This window comes from Aspergillus luchuensis, chromosome 5, assembly GCF_016861625.1.
Source record: "Aspergillus luchuensis IFO 4308 DNA, chromosome 5, nearly complete sequence".
NCBI lineage: Eukaryota > Fungi > Ascomycota > Eurotiomycetes > Eurotiales > Aspergillaceae > Aspergillus > Aspergillus luchuensis.
In genome coordinates this window covers 5,493,355-5,514,524 of record NC_054853.1, presented here as the reverse complement: position 1 = coordinate 5,514,524, position 21,170 = coordinate 5,493,355, and the positions used below count along the sequence as shown (strand labels likewise).

Sequence of the window (21,170 nt, the reverse complement as noted above, 5' to 3'; positions counted from 1 at the left end):
CATGCGTCACGATATAATGTATGAAACAACTGTCTAGGACAAAAGTCTACAGCTGTCAACACGATGCAAAACAATATCAGAGAGATCCAACGTACGGTGCATTCCCGTGGGATAGGCATCCATTAAGATGGCCGACGCAATGTAAGATGCCATGATATCATAGGGGGCTCGTGTTCTGTTTCCCAACTTGAGGAAGTTGGTGATATGAGATGTAAATGCACCGTCCAATGGATTCTGGTACCGGGCCGCGCGTATAAAGTTAAATGATGAGAGTGGCGATGCAGATACATGCTCTAAGGCCAGTCTGAAAAATGACTCCAGGTGTGTTGCTGAGAAGAGAGCATAGTGGCGGTCACGAATACGTCTCATGTCCCGAAGGCCCCTGGAAATATCCTCTGCCAATCCTAGAAAGCGAGCCTCAGGCGAGAGACCTTCAGGTGGAAGACGGGATATCCTAACGTCCCCAAAGGCCGCCAGGAACGGGACATCCCCAGCTTCGAGCAGCTCATGGAGAAATTCCTCGTCGTCAAGGATGTCATGCGTGGTGCTTTGGGTGGCACCAACAACGATCACCACCCTGGGCCTTACCGCATGAGATAGGCTAGAGGCAGACCCGATCTTCGCCCAGGCCAGGAGTAAGTTACGGGCTGCCCCCAGTCCACCAATATCATCAGCAAAGATACAGAGCACGTCGATAAACGGAAAGATTAAACGTGAGAGTATGAGATCCTGCAAGTAACGTCCCTGGAAGGACGTGTCGAGCGGAAAAACCTTCTCTGGGTGACAGATCCTTGGTATCCCAAAATCTTGTGATGTGAAATCGCCGATAGGGTCACAATCTACGAAGAATCGTGGCTGCAGGGAACGTAATGTACGGTTGTCCGTGCGTATATTTATACATCGCTGATGATGACTGTGGCCTCTATAGTTACTGTGGCATACCTGCCTTAGTGCCTGATTTTTCAGTCGGCGGCCTGCGAAGAAGATCATTTGGGGTAGCTGGGTCGACGGCTCAGACAGTTCACCAACCAGCCGAGCAAGTCGGCACCCGTATACCAACTGTGGTGCAGCCTGGCCGACAGCTACTTCCAGAAAAAAGGAGTGTTCGCACTTTGCCATTGTGAGCATTTGTATGGTTTAAGCCTCAGGAGGGTTGACAACTATTTATGCTGTCAAGGGCCATAGTTTTCGCGCCAGGGCCATGGTTTTCTACGGCTAGATTTTAAAACGGGAGGCCTATTACAGGACCTAAGGACTCGGTATATCGATCAACCAATGATATTATACGTTTAGACGCAGTGATAGAGAGACCCAGTTAGCTAGCCGGCTCACTCTGTGCTCTTCCAGACAATGCCCTCTTTTTCAGGCTTCCAAGCATGTCTTCCAACCGTGCGATTTGTACATCTTTCTGGCTCAGTAAATCACGATACCTTTCTTCCATTTGCCTCTCCAAGTCCAGTATCAAATCAGTGATTTGTCTGGAACGGTCAGGCATATCCAACTGGATGTCCTCCTGAAGAAGCATCGTGTCCACTAACGTATCCACCAAGTGAAACTTCCTCAGTGTCCGGTCTAACTCTGCTGCCATTTCCTCCGATCGCTCACGCTCAAGACCCAAAGCCTGCTCGGTAGCATTGAGGGCTGCACGAACACTAGAAAGCGTATGCTCCTGACGATCAATGACTGTTCTCGTCTGGAGATGTAAATTCTTTTCGACCTCTAATGCCTGCCTGGTCTGCGCATGAGCGACCTTCTCCCAGTGTAGTTGCTGATGGTGGGACAGGTTGGCAGCTGCCATTTCGCCAATCAACCTGCGCTGGCGCTCGGTATCTGCTATCCAGAGTTGCCTCCTCAAGGCGCCATTGTGGGCTGACGCTCGAATGATCTGATGCAGGTACGTAATATGACGCTGGTGGAATAACTGTAACAACATTAGCTTTGGCTATATTCAAGGCATGTATACTTACCTCCACAGTAATTTCCCCGCTGGATAAAGCGGTGGCGAAGCTCTCTTCAGCCATGGGAGGTTAGCAGCATGCGCTTAGTTGATGACTTGAGAAAGAGAAGAGGGGAAAGCCGCCGGCTTTATCGTTTCACGGACTTCCAGAGCGAAGCCTTCCCAAGGGAGGATGCAGGCGCCGACAGGATGCAGAGGAATGGAGTCGCAGCTTACTTGTTCATTCTTTTCTTGATAGCATTGGCCGATCGGTAGCGGGCGTTAGCGACGCGATTATTAAATAACTTTGCAAGTTCTTCCCATGTGCACTGCATATTTTCCTCACGTACAATGATCAATAGTTCATCATCCTCTGGAAGCCAAGTAGATCTTGCCTGGGTCAACATCCTGTCAATCTCTATCAGAAGATGACCAGAAAATCTTTCGAAGTGCACGAGGGCTGGAGTGTGTGGCTAATCATATCCACGATCATTTTGAGGGGGTTTTACGGCACCCATCGCCTTGCCGCATCTTCCTTGAATTTCGGTAGTTTCTCTCTTTCTAACAACGAGGAAGAACGAGACACTGTCTCGAATCAAACTTCTTTAGGAAAGGCCGTCTACTTTACCCCTGGCAGTCTCTCGGTTCTCGCGGCACAGCCGCGCCAATTCGGGCTCCTGGTTGGCCGACGGAATCACGGCTCGCTATCCAAGCCGCCAGTAGTACTTTTATCCTTGCTAGCTCAGTAATGGGAAGACCAACCAGAAACAAGGACTTTACACGGCGCAGCGAGATTGCATTATCACACCTCGAGCAGGGCAATTGATCGGGAACATCGGGCCTATTATCAGCTGTGCCTTAATACTTCCATGTGAGCACCACTGACTGCGGTCCAACTAAATCTACTGTGCTAGAGATCTCATTCGCTAGGATGCAGCGTAGCCTTGTGGCAAATAATAAAGTTGCTATTGCCGCAATAGCTAGTTGAGAGCCATGGGCTTCACAAAGGAACCTTGAGTAACTAGCAAACTCAACGTGATTGCGGCACAGCAAGTTATAGTAAACCCAAGTGCTGAATTTTTCTAGTAAAGAGGCCTATAAGTAGCTTAATCTACCGCTCAATTGTCATGGTATAAACAGAAAAAATACAACATGGGTACCACTTGGAGTGTCGACGAGACTGCGGTGGCGATTATTCTCGATATGTGGGGAGTTGAATACAAGACAATTGCCGCGGTGCTAACGAATAAGAGAGCTTGGGTGCGGGGTGTCCAGGAAGGTTCTGTGGCTGGAATACCGGCAACTATACCTGAATACGAACGTACAAAATCCTCCGTTGCGAGCAAATTGGACCGTATGCGTCACACACACCCGGAGCTTTGGAGCGAAGAACTTGGTCAGTGGAATAGGGAAGCCGTGTGCCGACCATGGCCTTCTCGACTACCTTCTGAGTCTCACAGTTGCCGAACTTGCGATGATAAAGAGAGTAGGTTTATCCCCATGCAGTGAGACTACTGATTCTCATTCGACTGTAGCGCGCTAGTCTAGTCTTCTGACGCAAGCCTAAAGTCAACCAATAGCGCGAGGCGTGATTCACTATCGCATGTGGCCGCTATAAATGGTAATACTAGGGTGGGGTGGATGGCTTATCGGCGGTTAAATACTGAGTCTGGTGGTCGTGTTTTCAGTCAAATAGTCCAGCCGCTGTCGACTTCTACACTGCGAATGCAATCATTTCATCATGGGCGGGTACGCTTGGACAGACCAAGAGAAAGCACTTGTGATATACTTTTCATCTCTAGGCATCCAACAACGTGTTATTGTAGAGCTTCTTCGGGAAAGAAACTTCTCTCGTACCGAGGTCGCTGTTTCTGGCATGCTACAAGCAATACAGAAAAGTACCGGGGCTTTAAAGAGACTAGCCAGGGAAAAGGTGGACGCATTGGTTAGGGACCTCCTTGCTGGGGATAACATGGACGCCCTTCTCTTACCCACCGTTGAAGATCAAATGATCGTGGACCGAGTAAGTCGTAATCCGCACTCATTTTATATGAATGACCCTCTGACTATGGTTAGACACACAAGAATATTGATCTTTTACAGCATTATCTGGAGTGGAGCAAGCGCATTCATGATTCTTCCCTCTAGGGCCAGGGAAATTAGGCGGTGGGACTATCATGGGTCAGGACTGGAAGAAATTGTTACTGATTTGGAGCTTTTGTGAGGATCCTGGTCTGCGGGAAAAAAAGTTATAAAGTCTCCTAGTGTCATTTCTCTGTTGTCACCTTTCTTAATCTACAATTACCTTCTTTCACTGAAGAGCGCCTGATTGCGCTAAACCGTAGCATACTCCACCTTTCCCGTGCGCTTACTCCAACAATGCTAAGAGAAGAACTGTCGCTTGAACCAAGACGAAACCCGATGAGCCTTGAGAATATCTTAAACGATGACGGTGACACCGTCAACTATTCTCTTTCGAGTTTGCCCCGGAGTCACGGCCGGCAATTTCAATCCTCCGTATACGTCCCATCGATGAAAGGCGAAAGTTTAGACATTTGCCTACCAAGACGCAGATTGACGATGAACCATCGCAAGGAACAATATGGACAAAGTGGCTGCAAGCCTCACCTTCTGAGGACAGGCTCACCATTTGACGACCAAGAGCAAGACCGCCTGGACTTTTTTCATAAGGTCTTCTCTATTGCGCTAATGTCTGAAAAGCTCGTCCATGTACCGCATCCCGAAAACGGTCGCTTTCTTGACTTAGGATGCGGGACGGGAATATGGGCAATTGACATAGCACGGCAGTTCCCCGGTGCTTTTGTTGTTGGTATTGATATTGCTCCCATTCAACCGTCCAACAAGCCTGAAAACTGCAGTTTTCGTGCTCCTTTCGATCTTGAAAGCCCATGGACCCTGGGTGAAAATGAGTGGGATGTTATATATCTGCGAATGGGTTGCGGGTATATATCCGACTGGCAAGGTCTCTACCGCAAGGTATATGCTCACCTATGTGATGGCGGTTGGCTCGAGCAGATAGAGATTGACTTCACACCTCGTTCTGTGAGACATACCAAAGGCGACTGTGCAATGCAGTTCTGGTATCAGAGCCTGACCCAGGCAACAGAGAAGGCCGTGAGACCATTAGCCCACTGCCCTCAGTGGACGATGCAGAAACTACAGGGAGCTGGTTTTGTGGAAATTCATCACCATCAGGTCGGGCTTCCTTTGGGGCAGTGGCACAACGATGAATACGAACGGCTCGTTGGTCTCTGGTACCGTCAAGCATTCATTGAAAGTATTGAGCCACTTAGCGTTGTGCCCTTTAGCAGCATCCTCGGATGGAAACCTGACCAAATACGACACCTTGCTGCCAAAGTCAGATCTGAAACTTTAAGGGATGAAAGCTGCAGCTTTAATACCTTGCATTTGTATCGAGCGCGTCGCCCCATGTAGTAAGCTAGACAAAGCCAAATTAGTGCTAAGCTGTCACCGTGTGAATCTAAGCCTATTACATACATCCCTACTGGAGTTTTTAAAAGAATGGAATAGTATCATTGCCATTTGCTATCTATTATCTAGCTACGAGAATCCGTCTAACCATATTACTGTGTGTCACAGGAGAATGTAGTTATGAATGATCCAACACTAGTGATTCAGATAGAAATGTCCTGGTTTGGTTCGCTTGTCCCAGTCGTGTTTATGGCACCGCTACCACTCTTGCTGTTGATTGTTGTCTCCCGGGCCTCTTCCTTATCTCCCCCACCAACCGATACCTGCAGCGGCTACTGGATTGGCTGTCCTAGGCTTGGTAGATCCTGCGGTATCGCCTGCTTAGGGTTCAGCCCCTGCAACTGTGGAACCATATGAAAGGGATTATATGGCATCATGAAAGGCTGCTGCTGATAGGCAGGAGACATATAATTGAAGGCTTGTTGCCAGTTCACTGGCTCCGTCATGTACTGAGGATAGACCCCCGCAGGTTGCTGGTGTGGTATGCTTTGGGTCTCTTGGGTGGGGAATTGATGACTAGCCTGCTGTGGTTTCTGAAGCCACCAAGGCACCTGCTCGTTCCACTCAGGAGCCATGCGCTGGGGAATTGAATATCCGCCGTAATAGTGATTTTGCTGATTCGGAGGACCTGGTTGGTTGGGAGGTGCTGCCATTGGTTGTTGACTAGGAAAGTTTATGTGGGTTGCACTGAGTGGAGCCTCCATACAAAATTGAAATGACAAGGCTTCACGGAGTCTCCAGTGCGACTCACAACCCAGGCACTGCACGATCATGTGTTCTGCTTGACGCGGTGACTTCAATATCTTGCCCAGGTTAGACCTGGATACAGCCGCTTCAACCGTATTATTAGGGTCCTGAGCCGAAACATGATAGAAACCAACCACTATGAACGGCATTCGTTTTTTTGACGCATCCCACGCCCCGGGTGCTACAAATGAGATTCCATACTGGCCTCCACGTGTGACCAGTTCTCGATACTCTTTGAGCTTCGCCTCGTCTGACACAGTAAATGGTTTACCTGCGTTCTTAGCAGCTTCAATAGCCAGTGGACCACCAGAAATTGAACAGTCAACAAGACTATAACATTCATCAGGAGACTTGACGACAAAATTTGCCCGGCCCTTGCCCAGAGGCTGGATATAACAGATCTCTTCGCCGGATGTTGTAAATCCAGGCGTCACTTGATGTTGTACTTTCTTTGCTCGAACGGAGAAGACCTGACGGGAACCAGCGGCATGTTGCGTGCCTGTTTCGGCTGCATTGAATTTACGTGTGCCATTCTGCGCGCTATATTGAGGCTGGAATGCTGCATGTGCTGAACCGTTTCCCTGTTGAGCACTTGAACCGCCTGACTGGTTATGTGCCCCCGTCTGCGGGTTATGTTGGTTCTGCAATGCTGCATGTGCTGAACCGTTTCCCTGTTGAGCACTTGAACCGCCTGACTGGTTATGTGCCCCCGTCTGCGGGTTATGTTGGTTCTGCAATGCTGCATGTGCTGAACCGTTTCCCTGTTGAGCACTTGGACCACCCGGTGGGTTGTTGGGCTGGTTTGCAGCATAAAGGTAAGAGGGCGGGCTCGCCGGTTTTTCAGACTCGGGGTCAGTCGGATTCCTTTCATCATCGGGATCGATACGATGATACACCCATTCGGCTGGTTTTGGTTTGCCACTATCTGCCAATTTTTTTAACATACTTTGAATCTCTATTTACCAAATTAGCATAGACCCTGCTGTTTTGATTGGCATTACTGACTCTGGTTTGCTGCCATGGTTTCTTTCTCCATTCTTATTTGTTTCCAATGGTCGCTCTCCATTACATAAATCAGCTCTCCCAGTGACAGACCGAAACCCACGGGAATGATTCGATGTTCTAGCTCTGTACTAAATTCATTTGGATCTTCGGTTGTGGACACCAGAATCGCATTCACAATTTCCGCCGCTTCTTCTTCGGTAAGGTGGTTCGAACGCTTCTCAAGTGGGTCGGCGTCTTCAAGAAATCCAGATTCACGTTTTTCAGTGCCATTCTCGGAAGAGCTAGCCTGGCGCAAGGGCTGCCAGGTTTGTCTGACGGATGTGTCAGTCGACATATTGAGACTGTGCTGGCAATGCCTATTTGAAAGAAGGGAAGATTGAGAAACGCGCGTGGATCGCAAAACGAGACAGTATAGATAAAAACAATACGAAAGTGGCGAAGGACCAAGAAAAGTTGTGGGTTGCTAGTTTGTCTGATCCAGCAGACAGTAATGATGATTCAGAAATTTGAAATGTGAAAAAGATAAAGTCTGAATAGAATTAATACTAGAATGAGCAAGAGTGACTGTAGATTGCTAGTTTGCCTGAGCCAGCAGATGGTAATTATGATTTAGGAATTAGAGATACATGGCAAACTTCCAACATCCATGGGCCTTAAATAAGCTTTGTTAGAGCCATGGTTTGTGGACACTACAAAACTATGGCTATTGCGCAAACTGTGGCCTCCTAAGATGAAAAGGGTACTTTAATGATCGCCAGTTACTACAACGGCGGATTAGTAAAATGTAAGATTGAGGTGTTGCACTATGGCAAAAATGCTTTTATTTCTTACTTTGCTTCTTGCTCTCACTCCTCAGGCACATTCCGTCAGAGTTGAGTTAGTATCATCCGAGCGCGAATAATCCATGATTTCTAACATTAAAGGATCTTAGCATCAACCAGAACATTGCAGTTGACATTTTTGAGACAGAAACTCAAGTTACACACTATGTTAGTGTCGGAAGTGAGGGCAACCCCATCTTTTCACCCAACCGTCTCAACGCCAATGTCGGTGATCAGATTCGTTTCGTGTTTCAAAGCCGAAACCACACTTTAACTGAGTCGAGCCTGGAAGATCCGTGCTCACCGATCGATGAGTTCGACACCGGATCTATCAAATTTAGCCTCACAGACATAGAGGAAACTGTTTTCACAATCACAGTTACTTCACTCGAACCGCGATGGTTTTTTTGCAAACAGGACTACCCCTACTCGCATTGCCATGCGGGCATGGTGTTTGCCCTCAACCCAGGTGACAGAATGAGATCATTTCTCGACACCGCCAGGCGAGGTACCGTTAGTCATGTTCCTACGTCCAGTGGTATGAATTACCTGCCGAGTTCTGTCCTTGGATTAGGTAATACCGGTCAAATATTATCTTCTAACCGCCTGCCGTCAACACTTGCCTCTACGTCGTTCAGTTTTGGATCTGTTAGTGGTCACTTGAATTCCTTATCTAGTGCTACGATCAGCAACCGCGTTCCAGTTCCTTCCTCTCATATCCTGCCGGTCCTGGTGATTACTGTCACAGAGACAGCTGCCTGTTCCGAAACACAAAGTACAATGTCTGTCAGGCGGGCTAACTACACAGTTGACTCTTCTGCGGAAGCTCACTCATACGTTGGCATTACCAGTGCGGCCTTTACTTTTGCTTTGTCAGTCGTTCTTTGGATATTGTGATATGAAGTCAAGGTGCTCATGTCAAACGCAGCCATCATGTCAAGTCTGGCGTCCGCAAAGCTGATGGTATATGGTATTCCAAGAGCATCTTACGCATGTACTATTTCCTTGATTGTTTTGATGGTAGTTGTCCCGACACATGATATGGCTTGTCCTAGTTAGAATTCACCTTTCAACGGCGCCCTACAAGCCACGACATGGAAATATAGTGGCCATCAATATATGTTGGGACTAGGATCGCGGAGTATAGTCCCAATTTCATTGAATTACACTATTTTTCGGGCAAGAATTCATGACTTCTTGGATGTGTAAGGTAGAAAATAGATCTACTTATCCATTTTAGGATGAAGATCAGTCTATTGCGGCCAACTAAATATTGGAGCATCAATCCACTATTTCGTAATGTTGTGTAATTGTAACGCTTTCTTTCCAGGCAATTACATTTTTAGCAGAACTTTGAATCCAACATCCGTACTTGGGACATCGATGTCTTCGTCGCCTGGTTAATGAGACGCGATATATTATTTGATCTAGCGGTTAGCGCGCCGACAGTATTTGGCTCTATGTGTACACTAACAAATTTGTACTTCAAGTGGAGAGACGTTGGTGTACTCAGCCGCAGCTGTTGGTTGTCTAAAGATGCTGCGAGTTCCGGCCGGACGACCCATGTTCCTGACGCGCAGTCGAAAATAGCATCAATCTATTTATGGAATTGTGGCCTTCAGAGCGCCAAAATATGTTATAAAGACCCAGGGCGCTTTTGTGATCGATGAAAGCACAACACGGAAAAGCTTTTGATCAACATGCCACCTAAGTTTGGGAATTCATCTTCATGGCGAAAGAAGCGCCAGACACGCGGGTCTCTTGTCGACATCAAGAGAAAAGCCAAGGCCGACCGCGAACGGTTCCGCCGCGGTAAGCGGGGGGTCTACAAGCGCCTAAATGACCTCTACCTTGACGGTCTAGATACGGGCCGTGAACTTCGCATATATACTCTTTTCATGCGGAAACCAAAGGGATGTCGCGGTACAATCCAATACTCAACCTACAACTCTCACCCTCACGAAAAATGGGTCCCGTCTGCTGAGAAAGTGGTGAGTCTTATCCTCTTATTGGAAGAGGAGAATTCTGACGGGTATTCTAGAATGATTGTTGGCCGATTGAGGAGTGGAGCCCAAACAACTTCGACTCGAACACACTAGAACCGAGGCACAGGGGGGTCGGTTCGCGCAACATGCGACTTTTCTCTATCTCTAAGCCACCGTCACTGGTATTACCTGGAACACCAAGACTGATGTGAATCTAAGCCGCAATCCAATCAACTATCTGAGCCTTGGGGAGCCTTGAACGGTCGACTTGTGTAATTACAATCTAGTACTTATATTTTGTCATCAATAATGATAATAATTGCAGTTGTCTGAAGGAAAGTCCATCTGTAGGTTTTGTGGAAACCATTTTATTGCGTTACATGGGTATCCGACTTGGCTGGCATCATAATACTGGTCAAACTGTTTTACTTATTGATCAGAAGACTGATTCTTAACTCTAAGCAGCCTGTCCTGCCAGTAAAACACTGTTTGAGTCCAAGCTGATCCCCCATGTCCGATTGAATTGCGTTTCCTTGTTTGTGCCAAGTATAGCAGATACTCGGTCCAGTAAATCCTGTAACATGGAACTCCATCATACAAAGCTGCCACAAAACTATAGATTCTCTCGATGAATGCCAGTTTGACTTCTTTTGTGGCGCGGTGAGTTTTCGCTAGAAACCAACGTAAATCTCTCCATAATCGGTTAGGCAGATGATATGCTGCTATCTCAAGCCTTTCCTGGTCACAGGCGGGCCGATCGCGAGAGATGAGAATCATGTAGATATTCATGATCTCCTCTAGAGAAAGCAGCAACTGCCTACCCCATTGTGGTGAAACATCCTCATTCGTCAGCATATTTCCGGTCTCTATGAGCTTTGAATGTAGCTTCTCAAAAAGATCTGGCGTCGTTAGAGTGATAAGGCAGCCCGATAACTGTTGGTATCCTCTTCTGACCGCTCGCGGTCCCTTTAATTCGAGGGCGATGGCTGTTTGGGTAGCAAAATCTAGATAGGCCCCTCGGAATATTTCCCGTAGGCTATCATAGTCCACGGCTTTGCAGGTTGAGACAGCATTAAGAAAGGAAGAGAAAACCGGAGCAGTGTCTTGCAGGTTTTCTTGTATGCTTCTTTGGTGATAATCAACCCATGAGTTGCAACCACTGTAGAAATATGCTAAGATCAGGCCAATAGCACGGATATCACCTGCAGGGGAGAAATCTGCTCGAGCTTCGATATCAAAATCAACCAATAGAACCTGCTGGTTTTGCCAAGCATGTTCGCCAAGAGCGAAAGACCAGGGGCTCAGGTTCCCGTGGACAATTCTTCTGGAATGCAGAAACTCTATCCGTGACAGTATTTGGTCAGCGAAAAGAAGGAGGCGCTGCATGCTGAAATACCGGCCATATTGGGAGAAGCACTCTTCGAGACAGGGACCATAGGTGTCGGTAATCATAACATCTATCCCATCTACAGTTTCAAACCAATGTAATAGAGGTATGCCAACTCCACCCGACGCAGCAACAAGGGTATGCGCCTCATGTCTCAAGCTGCCGATCCCAGCCTTTAGTACGGCGCTTTCACCTGTAATTCTGTTGCGGACTAACCCCGTTAGTTGTCTTGAGACCGTGAGCCATGGGACATGTCTTACCCAAACCACGTGCTCCGGGAACATCGGGCCACTTGATGACCTCAAATGGGCCAATCCACTGACCTTCGCATCCGAACTCCATAATGGCAAGATAGAACCTGTACCAGTCCAGATTCCTAACAAAGGCACAACTCTGCTCTCTGGTGCTTGTAGATTGCATGGCCTTATATTCTGTGAGGTAACGAACTTCAAGACGCCACGCTTTTCATCCAAAAACTGTGGTTTCCAGGACCCATGATGCTACCGCCAATATATCTGTAATTACGAGCATACCACAACAAGTGTACTGTGATACAAGATTGACCACTCCTAGCCATATATAGGTGCTCCGGTTATCGAGGCCACGGTTTCTGGAATTGATGAAGCTCAAAATAGTACAGGCTGTGAAGCTTCAACCACCCAAATGAATATACGAATATTTGCTGGAGGTTTCAAAATATATGAACGCATTGCCTGATATTTCGTTAATACAATGAGCATAAGAGAAAGGATAAGTTACTTGTCGGCTTATATTAGGATGGTATTCGAAGCAAAGCACAGTTTGCGACTATTCTCTTTAAATGGGCAGTCAGTAATAATGATTAAGGTAGCAACCAGCCCGTGGGCTTTGTAAAAAGCTAGAGTAACAGTTTCCTCTCCCAGTCGGTGGTCTCATCTGGCCAATTATAATTGCACATGAGGCTACCCTGAGAGCAGCGCCTCGATTAGAACGACTTGCAGGCAATCTATAGGATGACTGTGTTTCATGAGTGGCAGGTAGGTCTCGTCTAACACGTTCAATTGGTCTATATGTCACTGGGTTCCTATAGCCCTCAAGTACAAAAATAGCTACAGCAAGGCTCTCGAGCAACTTTCACAGCATTACTAGAATATAAATATGTGACCCAGCCGCTCCCAGACTCTCTTCCTTTTACTCTTTCACTCACCCTTACCAGGCTTCAACCGAACACAATCTCTGATCATGTCGAACTATACCACCTCGAACAGACTCCTAGGGGCTGGTGCTCCATCAATACTACCAGGAACCCCAGCAAATGGCCCTGATCATACCAGCTCAATGGTTCCCAATGGACTTCCTGGCGCATGGTTCACCCCCACGGGTATGACGAAACATCAACATAGTCATGCAAATGGGCTAATAACGTTCAGCATATCCTTTTGAGATGTCCGTTGCTGGCGAACAGTCTGGAACCGACTCAGATCTGACTCCGAGTCGCTCTTTGAGTGGAAGCTCCAGTAAGTAACATCATCATCCATACATGGACTTTGCTAATAGATCCTTAGACAATCCCATAGAAATCGACTTTGGCAGTCCCTCATTGCCTGATAGCAGTACCTGTCTTCTCAACCATACTCGGGCAGGTGACAGTATTGGTAATTCTCACAGTATCCTTTCTCTGTTTCTTATTAACAGGCTTCAAGATAATCCCATTGAGCTAGAAGATGATAATTCCGTATCTTCGACGGATGGTCTTCTAATCCAATCGACACGGGCCGGTGATACAATTGGTAAGCCTTCCTATTTACTGGATCTTAATGACCCATCTAACTTGCCACAGACCACCCGGTCTACATTGATGATGGTGTTACAGAGACTGTGATTGACAACAATGCTGGGCACAGTGAATATGGCAGTGGTCTAGAGCCCCTGTCTGATGCCCGTAAGTCGCCGACTACATCATTCGAGACCTATGTACTGATATATCTTTCATTCTAGAAGTTGATTTTCAGTGCAAGATATGCTACAGCCAGGCTGTCGATCTAGTCCTAGGTTGCGGCCATACCATCTGCTATGAGTGCTTTGTTCATTATGTCCATGAGTCCCTCCTGGCCGACAATCGGGATCTAGAATATCTTGCGGGTTTGACGCTCCGATTTGGAGCAGTAGAGATAATCTGCCCTTATTGCAGGAAGGCGCTTCCCCATCATTACGCAGGAACTGGCACTTACGACAATGTCAATGGTTGTTGTTTCTTTCCTCTGTCTTGCCCCGACCCCAACCACCACATTTGCTTTCTCGAAAATTGTATGGTGAATGGGATTATCATGCGTCATCTTTGAGCCATCCGCCATTTCTTCCAAAGCTCCAGATTATGCCGATAACGTTTGCTGCTTTGCCCTTTGCCTATCAATATGCCATCATCTTTTGAGTACGCTCTAATGACGATTAGAAATTGTAATTCTGTTTGTTATATATCAGATCTCGAAAAGACAACTTCTATATAGCACTCTGTTCTGTCCGTATCCTCATGTAGGAAGTTGGTGATTAAGACCATTACCGGTTGCTGGAGATGATCAATGGCTGTCAAAATCGCAAAGCAGTACCCCTATGGTATAACGTACGGTCTTTCTCATATGAGCCAGTATCATCCACAAAATGATGTTAAAAGCGACCCAGTATGAGCTGGTCCACTGAAAGCTTGAGGATGCTGAGATTGGCACGTGCCCCTCCCTGCGCGTACTACGGCTGATAATGCAGAAACTTCCCAGCAGTGGGCTATCGAAAAGCTATTCGTGCCTGGTTTATCGCTATTGGTCACGGGAGTTCCTTTCCCTCCCGGTGGAAAAAGTTTATTCGGAAGTTACGCTTCCCCCAGTGATCCTGGCGCTACGCCCAAACGGTCACGGAATAGTTCAGACATGTGCTCTAAATAATAAGTGGTTTGAATATGCCCTGCGGACGAGTGAGGGCCACTTGACTGTTCTCCAATCAGCTTTGACCTCATGGAAGACATCGCGTAGCTTGAAACGTTAGCGCTGCTTCCCCACAAGGGAAGTGAGAACCATGCTTTATCTTCATTCAGTAACGACGACAATCGTTGCAATTTCGATATCTAAAGTAAAAACCAAAAAGACGAAACACCGGGGTCATACAATGTATTGAGTCATTGGTTCGCGGGGATGATTTAAGAATATAGTATCTGCCCAGTTTTCCGAACTCGAACAGCCACGAATACGTCGGACTCGCATTCAAGGCAGGATTCCGCTGCCCTTCTGATTGGTCCTGTTGAATACTTTGATCTTCGGCACTGAGGGTTGCTGCGGTGGTCCAAAGGGTGAGTGGGTATTCTTTATCCGGCAGTTGATGGTATACTTTAGGGAGCTGCACCGCAGCAAGCTTGTCATCTGTAGCCATCCCTAAATTATAAGAAGCCTGCTTCGCATCTGATATTCTTTCATTCCTTCGCCCCCTTCCCATCATCTTCGATCGGTCTTTCTTCTTTGGTCTCCAGCCAATCCGTACTTGTATAGAGCATGAATGCATTGGCCATTTACGCAATTGCGGCTGGCGGTATCTTGGCCGGGCTCTTCCTGGCCCGAACCCTCTCTATCCTTATGAACTGGACAACTCTGCTTTCTGTTCTCACTTCTCGACATCTAACCCTCCCTTTTATTGTTCATAGACATCGGCTTTGGGGGCCGTGGTCTCGAGTCGGTGTTCTTCTGCACGTGTCATATGCCGCGATCAATGTCTTTCTCGTTCTCTATAAAATAAAATCGTTGGCTGGCGCTGGCCGTCGGGCAGGGGAATTAGCCCTAGTCAATCTGATTTTTCCTTTATCGGCGACCCATCTAAGCAATTTAGCTGATCTTCTTGGTATTACCTGGCGCACCTGTCGCAGAATTCACCGCGCTGCTGGTTGGATGGCCGTTGCTCTGCTGTCATTTCACATCATTGCGGCAGTCCAGGACCGGCAATTTAGTTTTCCGCTCGATCAACCGCAAAATCTATTTACCACGATCGTATGCCTCCTCACTGCTATCATTGGCTCCAGCTAATATTGGTCAGGGTGCTACATCACTGGGTGTCCTTGCCCTGTTTTCCATTCCATGGTTTCGCCAGTGGTCGTACGAGATCTTTCTCCGAGGGCATCAGATCCTGACAGGTTTTTTTATCTACGGCACCTGGCGTCATCTTCCGACCAAGAGCGGCCCTCCAAAGCTTTATTTCTGGATTGCTATGGGGATGCTGGGGCTAACCTCATGCTCGCAGCTGATATCGCTGTTATATCGAAACGGGCTATTTGCTGGCCACGGTGCTCCCAGGGCCCTCGTATCGTTCACCTTTAGGAAATCGAAGGAGAACGGCCTTACCGTAACAGCTGCCCGGATTCGCGTCCTCTTGCCTCGACCAGTCCATGTTGAGGCCGGGCAGTATATCAACCTCTGGATACCATCGGTTGGTTTATGGTCATGGACACAGACACACCCATTCACAGTCACATCATGGTCACGCGGTAGACAGGAAACGATGGAGCTACTTGTGCAACCACGAAGTGGTTTATCCGCTGATCTTGTTAGTCACGCCTCAGTGGCCGCAGAAAGCTCGGTGTCTTTCTTGGCCTTGTTCACTGGACCTCATGGGACGAGTGAGGACGTCAGTCAATATGAGAGTGCCTTGTTTATCGCGAGTGGGTTTGGAATAGCCGCGGCAATTCCGTACCTTAAGAAAATGATCTACGGTTATAACACCTGCACCCTACAGATTCGCCGGCTTCACTTGGTATGGCAAGTAGAGTCTATTGGTGAGCGCGACGGCCCATAAGCCCTCAATAATACCAGCTAATGAGATAGACATGACAATGGCGGCCCAGGGCTTGCTCAATAGTCTCCTCGAGGACGACATCATAGATAAAGGCTATGTTCGCAATGAATCTCAATCCCCGGGAAGCTTGATCTTATGCTGACGAGAATCATGGCTCTAGATCCTCAACATATCTATCTACGTGAAGAATGGCCTCGCACACAGTAAAATACCTTTTGGGAAGCATGAACGAGTCTGCCTTTACCAGGGCGCGCCTGATTATAGAAGTATCATCTCGCTGGAGGCATCCGGCGACCAGATCGAAAGGCTGCCGAACATCCGGGACGAGCAAGGTCGGACACTGGTGATGGGTAAGGATGTCAATCAACTCTGTTAATAAGACATGCTGAACTTCCTTGTCAGTCTCCACAGCGGAGAATCTCAGAGATCACATACGGGAGATCGTCCGAGATTACCTGCATCAGGGTGTAAAGCTTTCAGAAGTAGAGTACCAGCCCAATGCTGGTTGAGCACCATCGAACAGTGAGTTTAGTGTGTGCGGGCTGCAGCGTGCTGAAGACAGGGGGGATCGGCAACACTGTGGGTAACAAATAGAATCCACCATGGCGTGCTTAGCGGTAAATACAGTACGGAGTAGTAGCTGTTATTTTGGGAAATACAACGATGTAAAATAGACTAGAAATCTAATCTTCGCCCTTTTGACCTTTCCGTTTGGTTGTAGGCGGCGAGGCGTGTTCCTCGAGGTTCATAGTGACGGAGTGGGTGGGGCAGTTGCATCTTCCGTCCTCAGGGCCACGATTTTAGCGTTTAGACCGTGGCCCTTCGATGTTTTGCTTCTTTGCTCCTTTACTGCTTTTGACAATCACTTTTCGACCACCCTTACTGAGGTCTAGTCGGTCTAGTCCCCTAATAAGAGGAAGTCGGTTCCTTCTCTTTCCACGATGCTTCTACCCAACCAGTCCTTTCGACATCTCCCTCGTTGCCCTCCATTCCATCGTTCATCATTATTGGTCGTTCTTGCGGGCCGGCCCCATCAAAATGATCACCATCACAATCGGCCTCCAGGTGAGCGAGACCCATCCAACCTAGTTTCATCCACTCATTCCCCTTGGAGGAGTTCCACCAGAACAACGGGCCAGACTGGGATGAGGATGTGTGTTCCGACGTGAGTGAACCCTCCGTGACGCTTACTAAATTATGGATGACGCTCACTCTAGTGCAGCTGGTCAACCAGATTGGCAAACGGTTCGAGCAGATTGGACGACTAGATGATCCACAGAAGACAGACGTCTTGATGCGGGCCCAAAGTGGGGGATTTATCCGGTGGCACATTCTGAGCGCTGACCAAAGGATCATATCCTCAACACACCGGGATGGCTGCATGAATGTATTCGCTGCCTCAATTACCATGGAGGTAAGTCTGCTCTCTCCAGTCATCCTCAGCAACTAACAGATTATGCCATAGGCATGTTCGGGGGTGATGGCCATCGTTCTGGAAACGACACAACTTCGTAAGGTCGGGTAGTCGAGATGTGTTTATACATGTTTCTCACTCTTTCTAGCTTGTTCGGGATCTAGGGGCCGATCTGGAGCAGCTCCGGAAGCTTAAGAGGTCTCAGGTAGCTGATATCTGGTATGGACTTGAATACGCTGGCTTCGTGGAACGCTCCCAGGTGCAAGAAGCCATCCAGGATAGCACTTCACCAGGTAATAAGCCTCTCTATCTCAGTCTGCTTGCTGCCACTCTGACATTGTAAGCTAACCGTGCATATATTATTTTTGAAGATACGGATGTTGCACAACCCTTTCCATCTCTGTTCGCCGCCTACCTACCCACGAGTGATCCCAGAACACCCGTCCCTTCGAACAATATCCCGCCAACATGTATCGATCCTGATCTCTGGATGAGCGATATATACAGTGATTGGCTCTTAGGCACCACTGAGACACCTGACGCAAGCCAGCTCTTTATGGCCCCGGAGACAATTTCTGTCGGTACTCCTCTGTCAATCCCCGGGATGGTGTCACCTGCAGTAACTATTAACACACTCGGACTCGATGGAAGTGCATCTAGCTACTCAACACCTTCTACTATCTGTTTTGACTCTCCACAGATGGGGGAGCGAACCCTTCCGGGGGTAGGAGCCACCATGCTCAACCGATCAGTCAAGAGAAAGAGGCTAGATAGCGACCTGTCGATGCCATCGAAAATAACGGCGGTCGTGACCGAGTCAAGACAGACAATCCTCTACTTATTGCAATCTTGCGCATTCTACGAAGCGGATGAGCCCAAGAAGAAACGAGATCGGAGAGTCCGGAAAATCCTTGAGGCACAAGTCCAGCTTTCCGTGAAGGACCCTTGCAGAGTGCTTCGACCCCTGTTGAGTAAGTGGAACGACAATATGTCGCTCGAATTGCACGCACTGGGACTTCCCACCGTCTGGAAAGGCATAGAGGGAGCTGTGAATTACATTCATGTACTCGATACTCACGCGACGACGCCGTTTCTTGACCCCGTCGCGGAGCGAATTGGACAGGTGTTGCTCTACTTCAACTACGAGGACCTCTGTAGTCATCCGCAAGAGCACTCCCGTATTCCTATGTCAAAGCCGGTGGTGACATTTGTTCTTAATTCAATACTCAATTCCTATTCTGATGACCCTCGCAAATCAATGCCAATGCAGTCTCGTCGTGATAGGATATCGGGTTATCATGTGCGACGAGGCAGATGGTGGTGGAAGCTTGCAGGAACCTTGGGAGTTGGCATTCTGCTGATAGGCGACAGTTCCCTGATGAATATCATGTACGTACCTGGATCAGCTCACTCTATGGCTCAATTGACCCAAAAGTTCAGGTGCAATGATACGTTCAGCAATGATCAAATAAATGCTCTCGTTACTTTCGCCTCGCATACTCGGCCAGGCACTATTCGCATCTTCCATGCGTTAGAGCGCGTGGTCAAGTCCCTCATGTTTGGCCAAGTTTCAGATGACCTCCGGGCAATTTTGAACGATGAATCTGGCTTCCTGGGGCAAAATGAGCTGGCCCGTGCCCATGTCGAGGATGAAACGGCAATAGCGCGTCAGCGGATGGAACATCCTTGGACTGAAATTGATACCGAGAAACATGCGGGAGTGAAGATGCAAGAATTTCTCTCTAGGGCGCCGGAAACGTAGTACTATTCCGGCGGCTATTTACCTACCAACCCACTGAGACGATGGGAGGCTTGAGTCTGATATTTCTATTCACTGGTGCTTGCATACATAATCTAGATATGCTCGTCTTGTTTTCTCTCCAGCTCTGGTTTTCGCAAGGGCTTGATATCATTTACTAATCCAGATGATTTTTATACTTTCAATTGCACTTCAGAACAATCAATTATCGTGAAGCAATACCCGAATTTTTGGATTAGCATACAAGTTAATAATATTTTAACGTAGGACGGGACCTTTAGAGAACATCATGAGCTAAACAGCCTCAGTATCGTGGTTGTCTGCATTGGGACTCTGCGACCCGAAAGCATACCAAATCGACATCATCCACGTTCATGACAGTCAATCAAACCCACTTTAAATTAATCATATAAACTATCTTCTGCCTGTTTCCAAGATCGTTCTGTCAACCAATGTGGCAACGTTCGCCTTATTCATCATCATCCGGCGCGCACGAGTAGAATGTACGCGCAGATATTAGAGCAAACCATGCCAAGCCAATAAGATCTCCGGGAGACCAGTGAATTTTCGTCAAGAGACGCTGCTAGAGACCAGTGAGCAGCTTTCGAAATAAAGCGGGGGCTACAAACCCTTTTCAATTCCTCGAATGAACCCGCTGACGTCGTTGCGGAGAGAAATTCAAGAGCAGCCGAGCAATTCCGCCACCGATCGAGATTGTCAATCCCAACGGCCCCGTCATCTTTAACGTATTTCTGCATCAGTTGCATCATAACCCGGGCGACGGGAGCCAAGTCGTCCGCTCGGACCCTACCCCCCGGCCGGACGGCAAAGCAATCAATCCGTGCTGAGAATTCTAGTTAGAAGTCTTTCCGAGCTTGGTCCAAGCAATGGATTTACCGATTTGGATCTCTCCCTCAAGATTCATGAGGATGCTGGAGCAATCCATGGAGCTATGCTGGAGATTCTGAGTGACGAGATACGATAATCCATCAACAACCTGGGAGCGGTTAGCGATCGTGTATACCCGATCGGGACTAGATAAAAAAAACCTGGGACATAATGGCAGCCAGCTGCTGCTGGTCTGGGAAGGCTTTGCAGGCAACGATATGGTCTAGGGTGAGCGGGTGGAATTTGCTGAGAGTGTAAAGGGCATCCGGGGTGCGGAAACACTCCCAAACGGACACCACGTTTTTATGGCGTGTGGAACGGAGAATCTCCAGGATTCTGTCGGCATCACTGCAGGGATACTGACGAATCGCCCAAACAGCACGGTGGCCGGAGCGCCGGACACACACAGAAACAGTGCCAGCCAAGTCGCATTCATAGTATTTCTTGAAAGTATCCTCTGGAGGCTCCGCTCGTATAACCAGATCTGAACCCGCACTGTTCCCTGACCGGCTAGTCACCGGAAGAGCCAAGGCTCGTTGCGGGCCGCGGATAATCTTACGACTCGAGTCTGCGAGCGAAGGAGTAGCAGGCCTTTTACCTAGGCGCGCTGTGGATGGGTCAGTTTCTTTGGGCTTGGATTTGAGCTCAGGTAGTGATGGCACCGCTGCTTCAGTATCAGGTGGTTGTTCGAGCAGAGGAACTTTATCCGCTAGGTATTGGGTGGCCCGATTCTTATTCACAGGCCGCATGATGAAGTTTAAAGACGTCCAGTCCCAATGGGCAGAGACAGCAATAATGAAAGGCAATGCATGCGACCGAGGGCGCAGTTTTAAGTTGGTCTGGGCTGGGGTTGCTGCGGGATCTTGGAGGCCGCTGAGGGAAGCCTGCATGCAGGACAGAGAAGCTCCG

General features: G+C 48.1%; 12 protein-coding genes across 12 annotated transcripts; 8 read left to right on the top strand and 4 right to left on the bottom strand.

Moving 5' to 3' along the window:
* Positions 1-33: 33 nt before the first annotated feature.
* On the bottom strand, positions 34-1,119 carry AKAW2_51809S (uncharacterized protein; the record flags this gene model as incomplete). Its single annotated transcript, XM_041691780.1, has 1 exon — positions 34-1,119. The coding sequence occupies one exon, from the start codon at positions 1,117-1,119 to the stop codon at positions 34-36; it is 1,086 nt and encodes a 361-aa protein (XP_041545230.1).
* Positions 1,120-1,315: 196 nt separating this feature from the next.
* On the bottom strand, positions 1,316-2,021 carry AKAW2_51808S (uncharacterized protein; the record flags this gene model as incomplete). The annotated part of the gene is made up of 2 exons (XM_041691778.1): positions 1,316-1,921; positions 1,968-2,021. 2 exons carry the CDS (start codon positions 2,019-2,021, stop codon positions 1,316-1,318), a joined length of 660 nt encoding a protein of 219 aa, XP_041545229.1.
* Positions 2,022-3,088: 1,067 nt separating this feature from the next.
* Positions 3,089-3,479, top strand: AKAW2_51807A (uncharacterized protein; the record flags this gene model as incomplete). The annotated part of the gene is made up of 2 exons (XM_041691777.1): positions 3,089-3,422; positions 3,472-3,479. The coding sequence occupies 2 exons, from the start codon at positions 3,089-3,091 to the stop codon at positions 3,477-3,479; spliced, it is 342 nt and encodes a 113-aa protein (XP_041545228.1).
* A 198-nt stretch (positions 3,480-3,677) lies between these two features.
* Positions 3,678-4,084, top strand: AKAW2_51806A (uncharacterized protein; the record flags this gene model as incomplete). Its single annotated transcript, XM_041691776.1, has 2 exons — positions 3,678-3,959; positions 4,013-4,084. The coding sequence occupies 2 exons, from the start codon at positions 3,678-3,680 to the stop codon at positions 4,082-4,084; spliced, it is 354 nt and encodes a 117-aa protein (XP_041545227.1).
* A 231-nt stretch (positions 4,085-4,315) lies between these two features.
* On the top strand, positions 4,316-5,392 carry AKAW2_51805A (class I SAM-dependent methyltransferase; the record flags this gene model as incomplete). Its single annotated transcript, XM_041691775.1, has 1 exon — positions 4,316-5,392. The coding sequence occupies one exon, from the start codon at positions 4,316-4,318 to the stop codon at positions 5,390-5,392; it is 1,077 nt and encodes a 358-aa protein (XP_041545226.1).
* Positions 5,393-5,721: 329 nt separating this feature from the next.
* AKAW2_51804S (putative glutamine rich protein) lies at positions 5,722-7,535 on the bottom strand (the record flags this gene model as incomplete). The annotated part of the gene is made up of 2 exons (XM_041691774.1): positions 5,722-7,151; positions 7,202-7,535. 2 exons carry the CDS (start codon positions 7,533-7,535, stop codon positions 5,722-5,724), a joined length of 1,764 nt encoding a protein of 587 aa, XP_041545225.1.
* Positions 7,536-8,006: 471 nt separating this feature from the next.
* On the top strand, positions 8,007-8,919 carry AKAW2_51803A (cupredoxin domain-containing protein; the record flags this gene model as incomplete). The annotated part of the gene is made up of 2 exons (XM_041691773.1): positions 8,007-8,077; positions 8,133-8,919. 2 exons carry the CDS (start codon positions 8,007-8,009, stop codon positions 8,917-8,919), a joined length of 858 nt encoding a protein of 285 aa, XP_041545224.1.
* An 803-nt stretch (positions 8,920-9,722) lies between these two features.
* Positions 9,723-10,219, top strand: AKAW2_51802A (uncharacterized protein; the record flags this gene model as incomplete). The annotated part of the gene is made up of 2 exons (XM_041691772.1): positions 9,723-10,013; positions 10,064-10,219. 2 exons carry the CDS (start codon positions 9,723-9,725, stop codon positions 10,217-10,219), a joined length of 447 nt encoding a protein of 148 aa, XP_041545223.1.
* A 2,396-nt stretch (positions 10,220-12,615) lies between these two features.
* Positions 12,616-13,834, top strand: AKAW2_51801A (RING finger protein; the record flags this gene model as incomplete). Its single annotated transcript, XM_041691771.1, has 7 exons — positions 12,616-12,754; positions 12,804-12,890; positions 12,939-13,028; positions 13,077-13,163; positions 13,214-13,315; positions 13,372-13,538; positions 13,826-13,834. 7 exons carry the CDS (start codon positions 12,616-12,618, stop codon positions 13,832-13,834), a joined length of 681 nt encoding a protein of 226 aa, XP_041545222.1.
* A 1,075-nt stretch (positions 13,835-14,909) lies between these two features.
* AKAW2_51800A (ferric reductase family protein) lies at positions 14,910-16,709 on the top strand (the record flags this gene model as incomplete). The annotated part of the gene is made up of 5 exons (XM_041691770.1): positions 14,910-15,398; positions 15,445-16,180; positions 16,230-16,297; positions 16,361-16,550; positions 16,603-16,709. 5 exons carry the CDS (start codon positions 14,910-14,912, stop codon positions 16,707-16,709), a joined length of 1,590 nt encoding a protein of 529 aa, XP_041545221.1.
* Positions 16,710-17,238: 529 nt separating this feature from the next.
* AKAW2_51799A (uncharacterized protein) lies at positions 17,239-19,376 on the top strand (the record flags this gene model as incomplete). Its single annotated transcript, XM_041691769.1, has 6 exons — positions 17,239-17,265; positions 17,315-17,365; positions 17,423-17,614; positions 17,666-17,716; positions 17,763-17,907; positions 17,986-19,376. The coding sequence occupies 6 exons, from the start codon at positions 17,239-17,241 to the stop codon at positions 19,374-19,376; spliced, it is 1,857 nt and encodes a 618-aa protein (XP_041545220.1).
* A 466-nt stretch (positions 19,377-19,842) lies between these two features.
* AKAW2_51798S (uncharacterized protein) lies at positions 19,843-21,010 on the bottom strand (the record flags this gene model as incomplete). The annotated part of the gene is made up of 4 exons (XM_041691766.1): positions 19,843-19,953; positions 20,003-20,217; positions 20,271-20,370; positions 20,423-21,010. 4 exons carry the CDS (start codon positions 21,008-21,010, stop codon positions 19,843-19,845), a joined length of 1,014 nt encoding a protein of 337 aa, XP_041545219.1.
* Between the last annotated feature and the right edge of the window lie 160 nt (positions 21,011-21,170).